This window comes from Scylla paramamosain, chromosome 7 (genome assembly GCF_035594125.1).
Source record: "Scylla paramamosain isolate STU-SP2022 chromosome 7, ASM3559412v1, whole genome shotgun sequence".
Classification (NCBI taxonomy): Eukaryota; Metazoa; Arthropoda; class Malacostraca; order Decapoda; family Portunidae; genus Scylla; species Scylla paramamosain.
Window position 1 is genome coordinate 8,170,001 of NC_087157.1, and position 20,000 is coordinate 8,190,000.

Consider the following 20,000-nt stretch of genomic DNA (forward strand, 5'->3'; position numbering starts at 1 on the left):
TCTTCTCTCTCTCTCTCTCTCTCTTTAAAAACACTTTTAAACACTTCATTATATATGATTTGTCTTATATAAATGTATTTTTGAAAAGATAAACAAATGAGACAAATAGCTCTTTCCAAGCTATAGAAGCTTTATGGGCAATGCTATAGAAAAATTATTTAACATATGGAAAAAAAAGAAAATGTTACATCCATTAACATTATAAGTGCATACGTAGATATGTGCATGTAAACAAATACACATAAAGTTCAACTGAAACTTTCTCATATCCAAGCAGTAAATTACAACAGATAATAATAATGATAGATATTAATAATAATAATAATAATAATAATAATAATAATTATAATAATAATAATAATATAGATAATAGTAATAATAATAATTTAGTGATGATGATGATGATGATAATAATGATAATAATAATAATAATAATAATAATAATAATAATAATAATAATAATAATAATAATAATAATAATAATAATAATAATAATGTGAAATAATGGTAACAGTAAATATAAGACATTCATAATCCTAACTTTACAACATCAGCTTACTGGAATGTAAGATTCAGTAGTAGTGTATCACATGTCTTCTTAAATTTTTTCTCAAATAAAGGTAGCCTGATGGATTGTCTGATATTAAGTGGCACATCTTTCCATATTTTTGTCCTAAGTACAGCAGTGAATGTTTGAACAGGGTTGGTTTGTGTCTGGGGATATTCAGTGAATGTTGTTTACGGGTTTGGTAACAGTGTATAGGTTTGTGTGTTGTAGTTATTAGAATTTATTGTTTTGTACATATAAGATGCAGTGTTCACCTTAGATAAATCGGCAAGGTTCAAGATATTTAATGTTTTAAATAATGGGTGTGTGTTTTCCATTAAAATTACTGTTGGTTATTATTCTGACAACTATTTTTTTTGTAATATATTAAGTTGATACAGATGACACGGGTAAGTATAGGACCAGATAGGGTTACAATAATTAAGTTGTGGATAAATGTGAGCATAATATAAACATTTAAGAACCTTAATTGCGGCAAAATGTCTTGCTTTGAGGAGTGGGATGGTTCTTGATATCTTTAAACGTAGATTAGACAAGTGGTGCTTGAAGTTAAATTTTTTGTCAAAAGTTATTCCAAGGAATTTTATCTGATTTACCTGTAGAATATCACTGTTTAGTATACTTAGGTTTGGAAGTGGTTGGTTGGTGGTAATGTTTTTAGAAAATAGCATGTAGTAGGTTTTATTAGTATTAACTTTGAGTCGGTTTGCTAGGCACCAGGTAGAAAATTATTTAAGTTCTGTATTGGCCATATAAATTAAATCTGTTGGTTTTTTCTCCAATCAAATAAAATGGAGAATCGTCTGCAAATAATATAGTGTGCAGTGTATCTGATACATTGAAAATATCATTGATATATAAAAGGAATAGTATGCTTCCCAGTATGCTTCCTTGGGGTACTCCTACGTATACCGGTTTGGTTGGGGATAAGTTATTGTTAAAAACTGTATACTGGTTGTCTGTTATTTAGATAGACCAGAACCAGTCATGGATACATCCACGAATACCATAGTGGTACATTTTATCTAGGAGAATATGAGGTTGCACTGTGTCAAAAACCTTACGGAAGTCTATAAAAATGGATAGGATAGATTTGCTTTTATTCAGTGCTATATGAAGGTCAGACGTAAAGGTATTATGGCATCGAAAGTGCTGAAGCCTGGTTTGAAACCAAATTGTCTATTTAAAATTTTCATCTTGTTTAAAAAATATATATATATATTAAATGGTTTTTCATTAATGATTCAAATATCTTCGAAAAATTAGATAGCATAGAGATGGGTCTGTAGTTTGATACATCTGTTTTACTACCTGAATTATAAATGGGGATGATTTTACCAAGTTTCAAATTGTCAGGGAAGGTTCCTGTGTTCTCTCTCTCTCTCTCTCTCTCTCTCTCTCTCTCTCTCTCTCTCTCTCTCTCTCTCTCTCTCTCTCTCTCTCTCTCTCTCTCTCTCTCTCTCTCTCTCTCTCTCTCTCTCTCTCTCTCTCTCAACCATCCTCCTCACCCTACACCACCCCCCTCACCCTACACCACCCTCTCTCTCGCAGGCTGGGGTGGGCTGGGGCTGCTGACTGGCCTGGGAGTGTGCGTGGGCGTGTGTGGGGTTCACCTAGGCACGTGCTGGGTCATCCTGGAGGAGCGGTGGCCGGAGTACCAGAGGGCGTGTCGGAAGCCTTACCCTGCCATGGCCCTACGCACCCTTGGCAAGCCCGGCTGGTGGGTACCCGTGTGTGTGTGTGTGTGTGTGTGTGTGTGTCTTTTGTTTGTTTTAGGTGTGAGCTACACAGTTAATGTTTTAGTTGATATTTCTTTCATATTTCCATTATTTGTTTGTGTATTGCTGGTTTGTTTATTATTATTATTATTGTTATTATTATTATTGTTATTATTATTATTATTATTATTATTATTATTATTATTATTATTATCATCATCATCATTGTATCTTGCTACGTTTCCAATTTGCAGGTGGCTGTTATGATGATGGTCTGCGGTTTTGTTTTACGCGTTTTACGTTTGCGCTTTGTATATTTTCTGTCTTATACATCACGTTTGTTTGGAATTTTATGTCAGTGCTGAACGATGTGATTAATAAGTTAACTATCTGTGTACCTGTCCATGTGTGTTGATTTCATAAGGGAGTTATCTCTCTCTCTCTCTCTCTCTCTCTCTCTCTCTCTCTCTCTCTCTCTCTCTCTCTCTCTCTCTCTCTCTCTCTCTCTCTCTCTCTCTCTCTCTCTGTCGCAATATTCTCCCAGATGACTGACAAGATAAACCATCTCGCTATTTCATATTCTCCCCTCCATAACCTCCTCTTCCATCCTCTCTCTCACGTATCTTACTCGTTCATCATCGTCATCGCCATCCCTTCTGCTGCTACTCTCCTCCTGCTACTTTCCTAACCCTCCTTTACTTCTTTCTCTCTGTATAACTTTCTCTTTTCCTTCACTTCTGCTTTACATTCCATCGTATCTTTAAGCTCTCCTCTCATTCCATTAACGTCTTACTTTACGTCATCCCTTTCTGTGCATCTTTTCAACATTTTATCCAGCTGCACCTTTTTGCAACTACTGTACATCTTTCTGTTCTCCTGCAACGTTCTCCTCACTCACACACGTTCCTGTCCTGCCGCCTAACATCTTTACCTTATCAGCTTCCCTTCGATTTCTTGTTGCAGTTTTTTTCCTTCTTGCATCTTCTGTTAGCTTCTTGACTGCTAATGACACCGTAACTCGTATTTCTTTTTAGTAACCCCATATGAGTTGAGTTTATTTTTCCGACTATAAGTTAAAACACTATACTTTTTTTTTATTTCTCATTTATTAATTTTGCTGTCGGTAATTCTTCGTAATATAATATAAACCTTGCATTAGAATATCATATCACGCTTGAGTAGAAACCACACCAGTAAAAGATTCAAAGTTGTAACTCTCTGTGCGCCTTTTCCTACACCTTCCTTTTATTGTATTCCTCGTCTCCTTTTAGCTTAGCACACACCCATTTGCTGCCCCTTTTCACTCACAGGCTCCTACACGGCACCTTATGATCCTCTTGTTACACTGACACGCAATCAGTTAAGTAGTCGTCTTTTCCTCCTCTATTAACACCTGTACCTGCCTCTCCACCTGCCTCTCTTCACCCTCAGGTAAATCGTCATGGTGCAGTGTCTCATGACCTTATTCAGTCAATCAATTAGGTAGTTGTCTTTTTCTCCTCTCCTAACACCTGTACCTGCCTGTCTTCACCATCAGGTACATCGTGAACACAGTGCAGTGTGTCACTCTCTTCGGCGTGTCCATCGTGACCATTCTCCTGTCAGCTGAGATCGTGGAGTCTGTGCTGATGCCACTGCTGCCCAACGTGACGGTGTGCACGTGGCTGGTGGTGTGCGGCGTGGTGCTGGTGCCTCTCTCCTGGCTGGGTACGCCGAAGGAGTTTTGGTGAGTGTAAAGGCCCTTATTATGAAACGTTTTGCTCTCTCTCTCTCTCTCTCTCTCTCTCTCTCTCTCTCTCTCTCTCTCTCTCTCTCTCTCTCTCTCTCTCTCTCTCTCTCTCTCATGCGTCACTTTTCCCCAAGTTTTTCCTCCTTTCCCTTCCTAATCATGTACACAAGTCTCCTTCCTGCCATACGCTGATCTTATTTCTGCCTTTCCTTTGATGTGTTCTGCTGGCTGCCTCTGATGTCCCCATGGTGGAGGGGAAAAATTGAGTTTTGTACCTACGCCAAGTGCCCGTGTGTGTGTGTGTGTGTGTGTGTGTGTGTGTGTGTGTGTGTGTGTGAAGGCTGATATCGGAACCATTACCATGGTATGCTTACGTGAGATAAAGATGCTTGAGGTGCGTCACTTTTGCATCATATTCACCTCCTCCTCCTCCTCTTCCTTCTCTTCCCCCCTGTCCAGCTCCATCTCTTCCCTCCCTGTTTCCCTCCCCTTCTCTCCTCCCTCCGCCACTTTCTCTGCCATCTAGTACCTCCTTTGTAATTTTACCTTCCTCCTCCTCCTCCTAATCCTCCTCCTCCTCCCACTCCCCCTTCCTTTCCCCTCTTTTTGTAACCAGAGCTACGCCACTTCTCTCCCTTGTAAGGTCAATTTTCTTCCTCTCCTACTGCGTTGTTCCTCCTCTTCCACGATGTTCAGTGCTATTTACTCTCCTTTGTAATCTTGCCTTCTTCCTATTCTATTCTTCCTTCTTCCTTTATCAGTCCTGCCTACTCCCCTTGCACTCTCTCGCTGATCCTTTTAGTCACTCTCATTCTCCCATTCTTCCAGTAAAGTATAATAGAACCCAGCATCTCGTAACATTGCTTCTCACAAGGTCACTGATCAAAGTAATTCACGTGACATAAGTACCTACCTTGCTTATGTTTTTTTTTTTTTTTCTTATATCTTTGTTATCTTTGCGTCCGTGGTGTGTTGTAAAGTTCATCATTTCATCATTTGGTTTGTTTACGGCTGCTGTTATTACCTTCGTTATTATAATGTGTCTTGTATCATCTGTAATTCCTTTTTCGACTTGCTTTTTATTTTATTTATTTTTTTCTTTTTCATAATAGTTATCCTTGCAAAAGATTTTATTCATGAGGTTGATAATTTCACCATTCATCTGTTTACCTGTTGTTACCTCCCTGGTTATTGCTACGCCCATGCATTTACCTGCCATTGGTACACTTGTTATAAAAAAGGAAAGTGTCTCCTATATCAACAGTAACTTCTTATTCAATATTATTTTTTTCTTAATGGATCTTAGTCATAAATTGTTAAAATTCATCATTCCACCCTCCATGTACGCGCCATTTACCTGTTATTACTACACCCAATGTGAAAAATTAAAGTGTCTCCCGTGTCCCTCAGGCATGTGTCCGTGCTGGCCCTGGTGGCGGCGGTGGCGGCAGTGGTGGTGGTGATTATTAAGATCTTGCTCGAGCCGCTGGCGCCGGGGGACGCTGCACGCCGTGCCCACCGTCCAGTCCTTCTTCCTGGGCTTCGGCGCCATCATGTTCTCCTTTGGCGGCGCCATCGTCTTCCCCACCATCCAGAACGACATGTCTGACCGCACCAAATTCCCGCTCGCCATCGTGGTGTCCTTCTGTGGTGAGTCTCTCTCTCTCTCTCTCTCTCTCTCTCTCTCTCTCTCTCTCTCTCTCTCTCTCTCTCTCTCTCTCGTAGCCACGTTGATAAGGCCGTGAAGCTAAATGTGTAGGAAAAGGTGAGACTTAGGTGTTGCGGTTATGATGCAGCTGTGTGGGTCTGGTGCGTCTTGCTTATGTCATCCAGACCTATCACCGAGCGGCGCGCCATCCCACGTCCCGCACGTGCCCTGCCTCCACCACACTCCCATTGGAGGCGACCGACGGCTGACAGAAAAGGAAAACGAAAAAATATCTCACTGGCGACACATTTATCTCTTTCTTCAAACACGAGCTTTTACGCGGAATAACCTGAAATTTATGCACTACATTCATGCGAGCATTCAGGACAGAGCGGAATTTTGTGTGTGTATACGTATGTTAGTGTGTGCTTGTGAATAGGAATGTTCTTTGATCTTATTTTTCTCTTTTTATTTTCATCAACGTGATTTATTTTCTGCTGCTGTTGGACCGAACTGGTGTAGTGTAGGTCATGTGACGCCATTGAGGGTCACGACTAGGTGCAGCAAGGTAAGGTGGAGTGGTGTAGGACCGGATGACGATTTGAGGGCGATGGAGCGGGGCAGAGCTTTGTGGAAACGGGGGTGGGGGTGAGGATAGCGAGATATGGAGATGGGAGAAACATTCTAAGATCAAATGCTGAGATCTAGTGGAGAGGGAAAGAGCGTGACGAGGTAGAGTAGGCCAGAGTTTGACTGGGGGAAAGCAGGGCGGTATTAGAAGAGACAGGTGAAGGCGGGGTTGGACAGCAGAGTGGATGGCTGCTACTAACTTCTGTCCCGCGAGGTTCCAGTATATTCCTGTGCGTGTGTAAAAAAAAAAAATGTGCTCCTGACTTTGAATAATTCAGTAAAGATAAAAGTGTTTCGAACAAGCAGAGTATCGCCTGACGTCACCATGGCAAGTAAGGTCTACATATTTGAGATGTCTCAGGGGAAAGGTGTTAAAATTTGCGGCGGGCGACCAGGTACGAGTATGATAATAGTAATAATGGTAATACACTCATATACGATTCATAGTTTTCTTTACTTTCCATTTCTGTTATCTTCATTTATTTGTTTGTTTATCTGTTTATTTGTCTATTTATTAATCTATTTAATTGTTTATTGTGTGTGTGTGTGTGTGTGTGTGTGTGTGTGTGTGTGTGTGTGTGTGAGACTATGCTCCTCCAACACCTTGCAGCGCATCCCCCCCCCCAGTATCCTTGTCTTTTGCTAATTATGTACATTATCAATTCACATGTATTTTTCAACGGTTCTGTCGTTACTTTTTCTTTTTTTCCTTCACGTTATTACTCGTAGCCTTCCTCTGCTCTTTCTACACGCACTTCTTCATTCATCTGTCCTTTACCAACCGCATAATATTCATTATCTTCTATTCCTTCAACTTCTTCCATAGAGCAATACACATGATCACCTTCTTCTACGCCTCCTTCAAATCTCCACTGCCGTTACATCCACACATTCATCTAAATCTCATTGCCTCCATTCTTCCACTTCCACCTGTCTACTTACTCCCTTCTATATCTTTCACTTTTCACACTCCACCTGTACTGCATCTCTCCACCTCTCACTTTTTCTGTCTTATGTTATTTTCTTATTCTTATTTCTCTTCTTGCGTCTGGCCACTCTTCACACCGCGTAAGTCCTTCTTTATACTTCACTAATTATTAGATTTCCTATCATACACGCGTCTTCTCTATCTAATTCTCTAATCTTTACCTTCCCTCCGTCACATGCAGCCTCCATCCTTTCTTCACACCACACTTCTACCACCTCCCTACAGTACCTCTCTGATTTACTCCCTTCCTCCTCCTCTATACATCTTTCTTACGTAATTTCCGTGTCCTTACCTCTCCTCTCTCACTTACAGCCTTCTTGTTTGCACCTATTCTTTCTTCATACCATACCTGCCTTTCTTCTTTGCACCATCTCTGATTAATCCATATATCCCAACTCCTCTATACGTCTCCCTTACGTAACTCTATCTTCTGTTTTTCCCACGCCTACAGCCTTCTTGATCTTCCTCGCTCTCTCACCACAGTACTTCTTTCAATACCTCTCTCCTTGTTACATATATTCTATCTTTTCCATACGTCTTCCTTATCTAATTCTCTTTGCCGTACGTAATAATCTCCCTCTTCTCACCACTATTTTTTTTATACCTCTCGTCACTGCATTCTATCCCTTCTGCACGTCTTCATTATCTAATTCCTTATCCTTCACCTCTCTTTGCAATACATACAGCCTTCTTAATCTTGTACATGCATGTCTGTTTGTCACCGTGCTGTACTTCCCTCAATTACCTTACTGGTTACTGCATTCTGTCTTCTATGTGTGTCTAGTCTATCTTAATTCGTACCTATACTTCTCTTCCTCTCACCTGCAGCCTTCTCGATTTTGTACATGCTGTTTCTTCACACCACAGTACTTCTTTCCATTGCTTCTCTGATTATTACATTCTTTCTTCTTTGTGTGTCTAGCCAATCCACCTCACGTGTCCTCACCTCTCCTGCTTCCTCACCCACATCTCTCTTGATTTTCCCTCTCCACTTGTCCTACATCTCCCCACGACCTCTCTGACTATTCCATAATATATTCCATCTCCTCAGCACCTTGCCTATCTAACTCGTGTATCCCAACCTCTCCTCCCTCACCAATAGCTCAGTAGATCTTTACTTGTCCTACTTCTCCCCACGACCTCTCTGGTTTCTCCATGTATTCCATCTCCTTCGTACGTCTTGTCCTTACCTTTGTCTCTCCTGCCCTCATCCACAGCTTTCTTAGTCTTGTAACTGCTCTTTCTTCACACCACACTCGTCTTGCCTGGTTATTGCATACTATATTCAATTTATTTACCCATCTTGCTTCTATAACTCCTTTACTTTACTTTTCTTTCCCTCAGCAACAGCTTTCTTGTTCTTCCTTCTTCACACCACACCTCTCTTATTACTCCATTATATTCCATTCCCTTTACACGTCTTGCCTGCCAAACTCACGTGTCCTTACCTCATCTCACCTCTCCTCCCTCCCCTGCAGCTCTCCTCGTGTTGTACCTGCCCGTTGCCGCGCTCGGGTACATGCAGTTCGGCACGTATGTGGACACGAACATCCTGCTGATGGTGCATGGCCCGTCTGTCACGGTGGTGGAGGTGCTCATGCTGCTCAACAACCTTTTCACCTACGTACTCATCATGAATCCACTCTCCCAGTCCCTAGAGGAGGCCGTCAACCTTCCTACCAGTGAGTGTTTCCTGGGTTTCCGTTTTCTATGTAATCTGTGTAACTTAAATTTTCTTTCTTTTCGCGTTTTCTTTGTCTTTTTTTTAATCTCTTCCATTTAACTTGATTTATTTTTGTTCTCGTTTTCTTTGTGAATTTTCATTTTCCGTTTTCTATTTTTTCCTCTATGGTGTCTCTTTTTCTCTCGTTTTCTTTTTATCTTTATATTTTTTTTCATTTTCTCTATGTGGTCTCTTTTCCTTCTCTAGTATTCTTTTTATTCCATTTTCTATTTTCTCTTTGTAACCTCTTGTAACCTCTTGCTTTCTTTTGTTTCTTTCTTTATGTTCTTGTTTTCTTTTTCTTTTCTTTTGAATCCTTTGTGTACTCCTTTGTGCCTCTTTCGTTTCCCTTTAGTATCTTTTTTACTTATTTTTTTTTATTTTTCTTCTATACTTTTTCTCTCATTTCCCTTAAATAGCCTTTTTCTTCTCATCCTTTTCTGCGTATCCTCTTTTTCCTCTTTCATTTCCCTTATGTATTCTCGTTTCTCTCTTTCATTTCTCTTATGTACCCTCATCTTCTATTTTCAATCATCTTTCGTATAGTCACAGCCACAAGTCAAGTGGTTGACCTTTTCCACTCATTTCCATCATGTTTAATCCTTTCCCTTAATTCTTAGTCAATAATCTCCTTACAAAACCTGAGACCTGGTAGACTCAACAGCACAGAGGACTAAAGTCTGGGAGAGAAGAATAGGAACGACATGGTAATCAACTTCTGTCCACTACCGTACCCTCCTGTCAAGTTTATTTAGTCTGTCCTCATTTACATACCTCCATACGATCAAAGGTCATGTTAATCTGCGAGAACTCTTTTGAGCAGTGGAAATCTCACACATGTTAAGGATACCGGAATGCTAATCGGGACTAACATTCAGATGAGGAAAGTGCTTGAGTGTTTGATCTGTACGAATAGGTGCTTACGTGTATGCTAATAACTCGCTTGGGAGGTGAAGTCATTGGAGCAAAAGTGTCAAGGGGAAGCTCGTAATGCGCGTTGCCAGAGTTGTTTGGGTGTTTGACAGGTCATGGCGGCGACTTGCAGACCTGTTCTCTTTATTTTTTTATTTTATTTTATTTATCTTTTTTTTTTTTTTATATATATACATAGGAGTGTGGCAGACTATTATCGCTGTTATTTTGTTTCTTTATTTTTTTTTTATTCATGGGGAGGTTAGCCAAAAACTACAAGAATATTAAAAACTGATTAATTACAACTATCAGAAAGTTTGTATAGGAGTTATCATTTTTTCTCTCATGATTATGGGAAGGTTAACCAAGACCTAGAAAATATTTTAAAACTGTTCAGCTACAACTCACGGGAAGTTTGTATAAGAGTCATTATTTTGTTTCTTTCTATGTTATAACCATAGGGAGGTTGATCAAGACATACAAAGATGAAAAAAATCACTGCAACTCTCTAAAGTTTGTATAGGACCCCCGATAGAGTTGATTAATTTGGCATTGTGGGTGTCTTAATTATCATCCTGGTTATGGGAATATAAAAAAATAAAATGAATGAATACATAAAGATATAACGAGGCAGAGCTCTAGAGATTACCAATGTGTGCCTTAATTTTCATCCGTTGACAGTGTTGAAGTCATAGGGACGTAAAAAGAAAATCTGTTAAAAGTGTTGGAAGTCATTGGAACGTGAAAAAAAAAAAAATGCAAAGAAAGAAAGAAAGAAAAAAAAAAGCACGATCAAGCAGAGTTCCAGAGATTACCAGTGTGTGACGCTTTCCCTTCCCGTGGCCAGGGTTCGGGTGGCGGCGGTGCATCCTGAGGACCAGCCTGGTGGTGATCGGCGTGCTGGTTGGCCTGGCAGTGAAGAACTTTGGACGCATTCTGAACTTGATTGGAAGCTTCTCCGTGCCGTTACTCTCCTTCGTCCTGCCTCCCATTTTCTACATTCGCCTCTGTGACTCCAAGGAAAACAGCAACTGGCCCAAAAGGTACGTTTGTGTTTGTTTCAATTTATTACTCTTCTCACACAGTTTCCTTAATGTAACTGGTTATTTTACACACCACACCTGTCTCACTCGACCATCTAGCTAATTACTTCTTTTATTCCCTATTTTATATGTCTCGTCCCTATCTTATTCCCTTATCTTTAGCTTTTCTTGTTTTCATAGTTAAGTGTAGTTCAGAACACGTCAAATTGATGCTGAAAACTCTGAACGAACTGCTGGACTTCCACGCCGTGTGTACTTGGCTGAAGGGAACTGCTGGCGTAACTATTCGAAGCTTCCAAATCAGTTAAGGAATTTGATTGAGATCGGCAACCCAGTATTAACTCCTTTTAAACTCGCGTAGTAGTAGCAGACCATCCCATCCCGAGCGTCATACTCTCTCTCTCTCTCTCTCTCTCTCTCTCTCTCTCTCTCTCTCTCTCTCTCTCTCTCTCTCTCTCTCTCGAGCCCCAGAAAGTTGCCTCGAGGCGTGACTGAGAAAAAAAATAGATAAATAAATGGCTATTCAAGTTACTCAGATCGCTTCGAACTCTGCACACGAAGTCGACATGACAGAAGGCCGCACCAGCACGCCAGCGCACCACGTCCCCCGCCAGTATTCATGCTCCGAAAGGCGGTCATAAGTCACTGGCACGCGTCAAAAGCGCTCAAGTTGCAGCTCCTGGCTGTGTTGTGCGTGGACTAACTCACTAACAAGGGACCTCAACTTCCTGGATCATTATTGTTAACGCGCACTACCTCCACCTCCACCAACGCAATCACCGCGGCGAGCGTGCGCCCAGCAGGTGACTCGATGCTGAACCGATCACTGACTTTAATGAACACGCGTAATTGAATGGCCAACTAACCCGCGGTCGTGTTGACGGATCAAAAGGAAAAATCTTTTGAATGTCATTAGTAAGATGACTGCAAATAGAATACGACTAGACTTTGAAGTAACAGCACGAATACTGCGGGAGTATTGAAATTAGTCCCACTGCACTGAATTTTCGATTCCTAGACGATTAACTCGAAGTGTTTCCTTGGACGCGTTTAGAGAATAAAGGAAGAAGGACTCGGAGAATGTGGCTGCACACATGATCCCACGCCCAGTTAGTGAGAATGTGAACCTATCCCTGAGATGCTAATGAGTCTCTTCCATGTGTTACTAAAGGTGCAGTGTTGAAAGACAATTCTATATTGAATTAATATATATATATATATATATATATATATATATATATATATATATATATATATATATATATATATATATATATATATATATATATATATATATATATATATATATATATATATATATATATATATATATATATATATATATATATATATATATATATATATATATATATTCAGATAGTAACTTGTGTATTTATTTATCTATCTGTTTAGCTACCTACGAGTATCTATATATCTATGTATGTATCTGTCCATATACTTATCTATCTATGTATCTATCTGTATACCTATCAGTGTATCTTTGTATTTGTTTATCTCTTATTTATTTATGTATTTGTTTGTTTGTTTATCTGTTTTTCCAAATTTACTTCTGAGAATGACGGGATGAGGATCGATGCTCTTCCTGATCAACATCTGGACTGACAAGTTATAATCACGTGGGTGGCATTTAGATGCATACTCTTAAAAAAAAGTAGAAAAAAAATCCAAAACAGGAAGGAGTAAGTGGAGAGAGGGAGCGTGAGGTGAGTACAAGTCTGGTGCAGTGATGGAAGACCGGAAAGGGAAGGAGTCAGGAAGGTGAAAGGTGGTGAGATAGGTGCAGAAAACCAGAAGTATTCCAGACCGTGTGAAGAGTTATTGGAAGGACGAAAGGAGAGAAAAAGTTTAAATTTATATGACCGCATTTCTTTGTGAAAGTTGTCACCGTTTGCGTCACGCTGAGGTAAAAGATCTGTAGTGCATTGGATCTCCACGGTGGCAGAGTGGTTGGGGTGAGTGTCCTTTAGCATTGGTTCTTCCGCAGGAATCTGACGTCCCTTCACCGCGCCATGCTGTGCCTGCTGGTGATCGTGGGGTCAAGCTGCAGCCTAGTGGCCACCTGGACCTCCCTTGAAGCTCTCCTCTCACCCTCCGACTCTGCGCTGAACTGCTTCGAAGTATAAGCTTTACTAGCTTATCTTTCTCCTGCTGTTGCTGCTGTTGTTGCTTCCTGGGATACATTACGAGGACACTTTCTGCCCCCGCTGCTGTTGCTGTTGCTGCTGCCGACCTGATTCCCAACTGGGTGCGTGTGAAACTGACTGGTCTCTACTGAGTGTGGCTGAAGAAGAAGGCGTCAACCAAAGCTGGTGGTTGTCGCATTGGCATAGAGAGCAGTGAACGAGTTCACCGTCCAGCTCCAGTATGGATCATTGGAGAGTTATGCCGTCGTTTGTACCCTGCATCACACTGTAAGCTAGTGAAGCATTAGTCGTGGCATTCACAATTACCATCTGACGCTCCGGTAGGACCCTACGGCCGACGAGGCGGGTGCAATGAGGGTTGTTAGTCTAGGTAGCGACCCTGGGGAGCGCCAGGCAAGGGCTGAGTAAGATTTGAAGTCTGGAGCTTTTTATTTTACTTCATTTTCATTATTGTTACTGTTAAATATAGTTCCTGCAATCCTTGAGGAGGCCTGCCATGAGCCGGCTGTGACACGCGTTATAATAGCGCCTGACATGACAGCAGGCGAGCACAGTGTCACCACTGCGATACACTACTGTACATTGCGGGCAATTCATCATCACCACCATTATGTTACGTCACATCACGTATGACTCAAGGTACGTCACCACCTGTTTGTATCATGACGTCACAAGGAAAGAGTCTCCATTTTAAGTTCAATATTCACACAAGTACTTTATATAAACTTGTACATCATTCCCATGCAAGACAGTCGTGTTACTCCGCCGCCGTGCGTTCTTTTGAAACAATAAAGAATCATTATGTGAACATGCTTTTGCTTTATTGAGTCACACACTGAAGACGTCACCACCACATCCCGACGTGCTCCTCCCTCGTGCTGCGGCTGTGGTCATCGCTGGAACTGTTGTTAGTGGCGGTGATGGCTGTGGGGGTGAAGGTTGTGGGAATTTGTCTGCGGCCTGGGGGAGGAGGGGGGCCGTATTTCTCCCTCAGGTGATTCCTCAGCTGTATCTCGAGGTGGCGTGTCTGGTTGAGGTACTCTTGCAGCTGTCTCGAGTACTCCTCCCTTCCATTATAGGAAGAGAAGGACAAACATGAGTGAGGGAATAGGAACAAAAGGGACAAGAAAATAAGGAAAGCTGCAAGAGGCCATCAGGCCTACATGTGGCAGTCCCTTTACGAAACATACCTATTTCCACATATTATCACCATCCATAAATTTGTCTAATCTTCTTTTAAAGTTCCCTGATGATTCAGCACTAACAACCTGATTACCGAGTCCATTCCATTCATCTACCTCTCTATTTGAAAACCAATTCCTTCCTATTTCTTTCTTAAATTTAATTTTTCAAGACTGAACCCATTATGAAGTGTGAAGAGGTAACAGGGAGAGAGGGAACTTTACTGATACACTGCACCCCATCTGTCTGTCTGGCCTTATTGGCCTGTGGAGCTATTCATACCTGTAGACGTGACGCTGCTGACGAAGGCGCAGCTCATCAAACTTGGACACCTGCTGCCGCCTCTCTTCCTCCCGCCTCGCCCGTTCATGCTCCACAGCCTCCATTCGCGCCGCCTTCTGTCCCAGTCAAGAAAAACATGACGAATTGATATACATAGTCATAACTGTTTTGTGTGTGTGTGTGTGTGTGTGTTGCAACCTCCTCATGTGCGTGCTTTCCCGGAAGGCATCACTATGGAAAGCGCGTGGCGGGTGTTTTTCATCATAATTAATTATTGTTTTCTTTTTCCCTAAGAGAAATAATGGTCAAAATTATTATAACACCGCTTCTGTGCTTTGATAACTGAGAATGATGAGACTGACGGATTTCAGGAATTCCAACAATTTTTAATAATTCTTTATTTTGGTAACAGCCGGTACCGCTGGCGATGATTGAAAGAAACCAACCATTTCTCCGCTAATCAAGAGATACGAGCCAACTACGGCGTCTCATTAACTGTGCTTCTTTGCTCTGCTTCACCTCGCTGGTTGAAGATCCGAACTCAACGACACGACTAGTGAAACTGTGTCACGGAGTTTCATTGGTTCAATTATTCTTTGATTGGTGAAGTTAATTAAGACGTTAAGACGTTGTGCTTGATGCGTGGGATTTGTCAGCTATCCAGCTAATCCGCAGTTTAGAGTGCGCGAGTAGCATGAAAATAAATTCATTTCCTTTCAGCTGCAATTCAGCCTGGGCGCGCCCCAGACTGCGTGAGTCTGAGAGTAATTGTCGAGATCGTGAAGCCTCAAACAAACAAGAAGACCGAGGTGTTCGAGGAGTTTCAGGTCAACTCTTCCTCGCTAAATGAGGTATTGGAACATATTCTGAAACACTTTTGCGCCGCACCTCGACTACTTTCATAAGGCTCTAATTAAAGTTATTCTGTTTTTTACGGGTGCTTTTATGGTTCTAGTGACAGATTATCAAGATTTCTACATTACTCACAGAGAAACACTCTCGAGAATCCGACTAATTATCTCTGTGGCCTTTGAAAGTACTCGTGGAGAGAGAGCAGAGCGTTTCAGAGTACCGGCCATTATCTGTCAAAGTAATGGCTAACAGCGCTCGACAGACCCAGTACCAACAACACACACACTCACATACACACACAGATCCCGGCAGTCTTGCATTACCTGCTGTTCGTAGATCTTGGCAAAGCGCTGCTGCAGTTCCTGGCGGTGTCTGGCTTTCTCCTCCTCTAGCATTTCTCGCAGCCCATAAAAGAGAAGAGGAAGTGGTAACAGCGGCCGTGGCGACAGCTATACGAGGGGCAATGGGAGGTGGAGAGGTGAGCTGAATATTTTTAGTGTAAAGAGTGGAGATAATATTGTATGGGTGAAAATATTGGATACACTACATAACAATAAGTGGGCTTGGTGAAATTTGGGGGATTCTGAGGAAAGGAACTGCCATTTGAAATCCTTACTCCTGTTATTTAACAACCATTTCCCTGAAGAACCTTGTCGAGTAGAAAATTAGAACCTATTTCAGTGCTTATTGCTTGCAGATTGTGAGTGGAAGAGAAAAGATTTAATTTTTTCTGACACTGGCCTAACAGTACAGGAACCGATTTCCTAATTTATAAGTATCACCAGTTATTAAAGAGAGGGTAATGAAAATAAGTAATTCTTAAAAAAAAAAAAAAGAGAGAGACGCAGCACATTCTTTTACAAACGTGTGTGTTTCGGTGTTGGACGTGACATGGACTTGTGATAATCATAAATAATAACTAAAATATAATACTAGTGAAAGGGTAATAACATTAGCGTGTGAATAACGAACAACTAGTGATGATCTTTACCGCATTCAAGACGAATAACAGGCTACTCTTAAATAGGGTTCGGAATAAAGTAAAATCCATGTCATGTTACAGAGTTCATATTTTTCTTTCCTTTGCGAATTCTCACTTTCTTCGTATATTCAAAAAACACAAAGAGCAGCCGCGCTATAATCTACAATATATTTCCCCCCTGATGCATGCAAATAAGTGTTCCCTGCTCCCTCGGCACTCGTCAATGTGACTCCCTTAATGCGTTGTGTTGATGGTAAGTGGAATAATTATTAACCACATGCAAATGGTATAGGGTCGAGGACGCTGAGAACGGGGCGTGGCAGGTGAAGTGCGTAATTCATTTGGTGCTGCTTGTTTTTAAGACACTGAAAGAGTCGGTCTTCCTTGGATGAAAGTTTTCTCTGCACCTCTCTCTCTCTCTCTCTCTCTCTCTCTCTCTCTCTCTCTCTCTCTCTCTCTCTCTCTCTCTCTCTCTCTCTCTCAATTATGTAAAAAAATTCCGTCGCCTCAGAGAAATAAAAGACAATATATCTGCATGTACTTCTGTGGGTGTGGCTTGCTTGTGTACCTCAGTGAAAAACTCCACTCGTTACAAGGTCTTGTGTCTCGTGTTGAGTTAATTTTTTTTTTTTTTTTTTAATACCGCTTGAGACAGCCTCGTGTGGGTCCGTTAGGGATCAGCTTGACTCATGAGGAGGACGTCAGAGATGAGCTTAAATTATGAGGAGGAAACTACACGTAAGGACAGGAGGAGAGTAGACGTAAGGATAGGTAAGAGCAGTCTTTATTAGCACTTCATGTGTTCACAGGTGCTGCACATGTTGTCCCCGTGACGAGCCATTACTTACTGGCTTTTAATTTCACCTTTTAGTTAACATTTGATCCACTGCTTCTACCACCCCCTCCCCTTTTTTATTTTTTTTTATTTACTTATTTATTTGTAGCTTTTTTTTTTTTTCGCCGAAAGATTTATTGCGCAAGACAAACTCTTTTAACTGATTGTCTAACTCAATCATTCAACTCGGGAAGACCACAAACTTGCTAGCGCTTACTTAACACAACTTTTGATCAAGTTCCGAACAAGTGCCGGAGTGTATGCGTGCCGGGAAGAAAGTAAATATTTCCAAGGCCGGGGCGTGTATGCGCGGATCCTGACAGTTCCTGACAGTTCACTGCCAGACCCAACCGAGGAAGACCCAGTGTACCGTGTTCGGGTTTAAATGTGCTTCTGGAGACCAGATTCCGTTAATACTTTGTCTATATTTTTTTTCCCTTCTTTTTATTGTTTATTTAATTTATTTATTTTTTTTTTTATTTATTTATTTTTTGCATATGTAATTTTTATTGTTAGTTTATTCTTGGTTTAAAATCTGATAAAATCACTAAAAAACTATTATTCGTGTCACTTTAAACAGAGTCTTGTAATAGATCTAATATATATTACCGTTGAGATTATAACACTTGTACGTGATTCACACAAGCGCTGTGATGAATATAATCTTATTTATTAGTAGACCTAAAAAATAATTTGCTATAATTTACTAATCATATCTAGCGAAAATATATTTAACTAATGTTTCTCTTTATTGCTTTATTATCTTTTATTCATTTATTTATTTATTTTCGTGGGAAGGGAATGGAGTGTGATGACAAGACTGTACTGAGGACTGTGCTGAGGACTGTACTAAAGATTGTACTGAAGGGTAACTGTACTGAAGACTAGATTGTTCTGAAGACTGTTCTGAAGCCTGTACTGAAGACAAGATTGTACTAAAGACTGTACTGAAGACTAAATTGTAGTGAAGACTGTAATGAAGACTAGACTGTGCTGAGGACTGTACAGAAGACTAGATTGTACTGAGGACTGTACTGAGGACTGTACTGGTGAGGCCAAGGCGTCACGTCATCTTTATCCCCGTTGTCATATGTTGTTTGTTGGCGATCAGCTGCCGCTCCCCACCTGTCATTTACCTGCAGCGGCGGAGATGGAGCTGCTGCCGCATCTCCTCCTCCCGCTGGGCCACCACCTCCGCCACCCGCTGGGCTCGGCTGCGGCGCTCCCCACACGTCAGCCAGTCGGTCTGTGGATCCGCCATCGCATCTCTTTCCTGCTGTTATCTCCTTCGCGGATATTTCAATTCAATATTTCCTCCTCGCCAAAACCTAACGCTCAAGGTCGTATTCTCGTTAATCTTGTTTCTCATGGCTGTCCATACTTTTTATTTATTTATTTATTTTATTTTTTTCACGTGATCAGATTATGGATTGTCCTCTTTTGCTGTTATTACCGTCCTTTGTCAACATTCACAGCACTAGAAAAATTATTTGCAAGACACACAGGAAAATAAGAGAGAAGGGAAGATAATTTTTGTCTTGTCCCAGCTACAAAACTGTTTAGGATGCTGCAGTACAAAAATAATCGTCTTAAAAGATTTTATATCATGGAAGAAAAAAATTGTAACAGTGAAAAGGTTTTCTTACACAAGTCATCACTATATGATATAAGAAAAATATTTATCGAGCTGACAATAATGAACTGCACACTTCCAGTCATTTACGCTTGATTTTTTCATCGCTATTCACTTCCCTTGGACACAGAACTGTACACATGTCCCTCCAAACTGTTTTCATAGACTAGCACTGATTGAAGGTTGTAATGTAATACCGAATCGAATCACACAGGCTTTTGTTGTGGTTCGACGAAGAGGAAAACATTGTTATCTTCACAACCTGCCTCCTCGCGTCCCTGTCACCATGGCAACCGCCACTACTAACACACACACACACACACACACACACTGAACGTAGGGAAAACAACTCAGATAATTGCTAGACAGACAGACATGCAGACAAACAGACGTTTTTATGATCCCCCGTTAAATGTGCTGAAATTAACAGTCTATCATCACTCCTAAACAGAGAACAGAAGATTTTGAGGATAGACTTACGTATTATCAACTGGCACCTGTTTATTGTAAAAAGTGAACAATAGCTCTTAAAAATCGATGGTTTGTCTTGACTTGAACTAAAGTCATGCTAAGAGAAAAGCACAAATTGACTGCCGTACCGTGAGAACTTGGGCATTATGGCTACCAGTGCGTCTGAAAGGGAGATACTTTGTGTAAATGCTTGTTAGGTGTTCATAGAAGCGTGAGGCTAAGGAGCAAACGAATATTCGCAGTCATAACCGTCAGTGAGAACAAGGACATGTATTAGCTAGTTTCGGCGCCTTGTCTCGACTCGCTACTTTTAATAGGGTATAATGGACGTTGTTTTTTTTTTTTTTTTTTATGACTACTGATTTTCTAACAGATTTTGTGCCGTCAATGGAGAAAACACCTATAAAAACCCCACTCATTATCTCGGCGGCCCTTGAAAATAGCCCTTATGTCCTTAGTCCTTATGAGAATTCGAAGCGTTTCAGAGTACCGGCCAAGGCTGCTTCATCCATGACAGTCTGGGAGATCAAGGACAGAGGGACGCCACGGAAATCTGCAAGACTGTGAGAGACCCAAACAGCACGCCGCCAACACAACTGAGAGGACCTAGAATTCCATGTGTGGCGGAGTACCCAACAC

General features: G+C 41.1%; 2 protein-coding genes and 1 long non-coding RNA gene across 6 annotated transcripts in view; 2 read left to right on the forward strand and 1 right to left on the reverse strand.

Moving 5' to 3' along the window:
• The window catches only part of LOC135102471 (uncharacterized), a 55,494-nt gene extending 41,562 nt beyond the window's left edge, over positions 1-13,932 (forward strand). The window contains 7 exon segments of the mRNA XM_064007786.1: positions 2,120-2,288; positions 3,824-4,012; positions 5,426-5,561; positions 5,563-5,665; positions 8,760-8,963; positions 10,764-10,959; positions 12,965-13,932. Coding sequence (XP_063863856.1) covers positions 2,120-2,288; positions 3,824-4,012; positions 5,426-5,561; positions 5,563-5,665; positions 8,760-8,963; positions 10,764-10,959; positions 12,965-13,103 — 1,136 coding nt within the window. The 3' untranslated portion in view covers positions 13,104-13,932.
• On the reverse strand, positions 13,540-19,515 carry LOC135101986 (probable cyclin-dependent serine/threonine-protein kinase DDB_G0278487). Of its 3 annotated transcripts, XM_064006553.1 has the most exons (5): positions 19,088-19,515; positions 18,394-18,734; positions 15,764-15,837; positions 14,589-14,704; positions 13,540-14,191 (listed from the first exon to the last, which is right to left on the reverse strand). In XM_064006553.1, exons 3-5 carry the CDS (start codon positions 15,833-15,835, stop codon positions 13,969-13,971), a joined length of 411 nt encoding a protein of 136 aa, XP_063862623.1. In that variant the 5' UTR covers positions 15,836-15,837; positions 18,394-18,734; positions 19,088-19,515; the 3' UTR covers positions 13,540-13,968. The 3 variants fall into 3 exon arrangements, with proteins under 3 accessions (XP_063862623.1, XP_063862622.1, XP_063862624.1); XM_064006552.1 differs by lacking the exons at positions 18,394-18,734; positions 19,088-19,515 and having other exon boundaries at positions 15,764-15,901; XM_064006554.1 differs by lacking the exons at positions 18,394-18,734; positions 19,088-19,515 and having other exon boundaries at positions 14,589-14,701; positions 15,764-15,886.
• The window catches only part of LOC135101987 (uncharacterized), a 9,641-nt gene continuing 5,126 nt past the window's right edge, over positions 15,486-20,000 (forward strand). Inside the window, exons 1-2 of one of the 2 annotated variants that reach the window (XR_010269486.1) lie at positions 15,486-15,918; positions 19,879-20,000. The exon at positions 19,879-20,000 is cut by the window's right edge and continues 75 nt beyond it. This is a non-coding gene — a long non-coding RNA (uncharacterized LOC135101987). Of the gene's footprint in view, positions 15,919-19,838 lie in introns of both variants that reach the window. The other variant, XR_010269485.1, reaches the window with a different exon arrangement.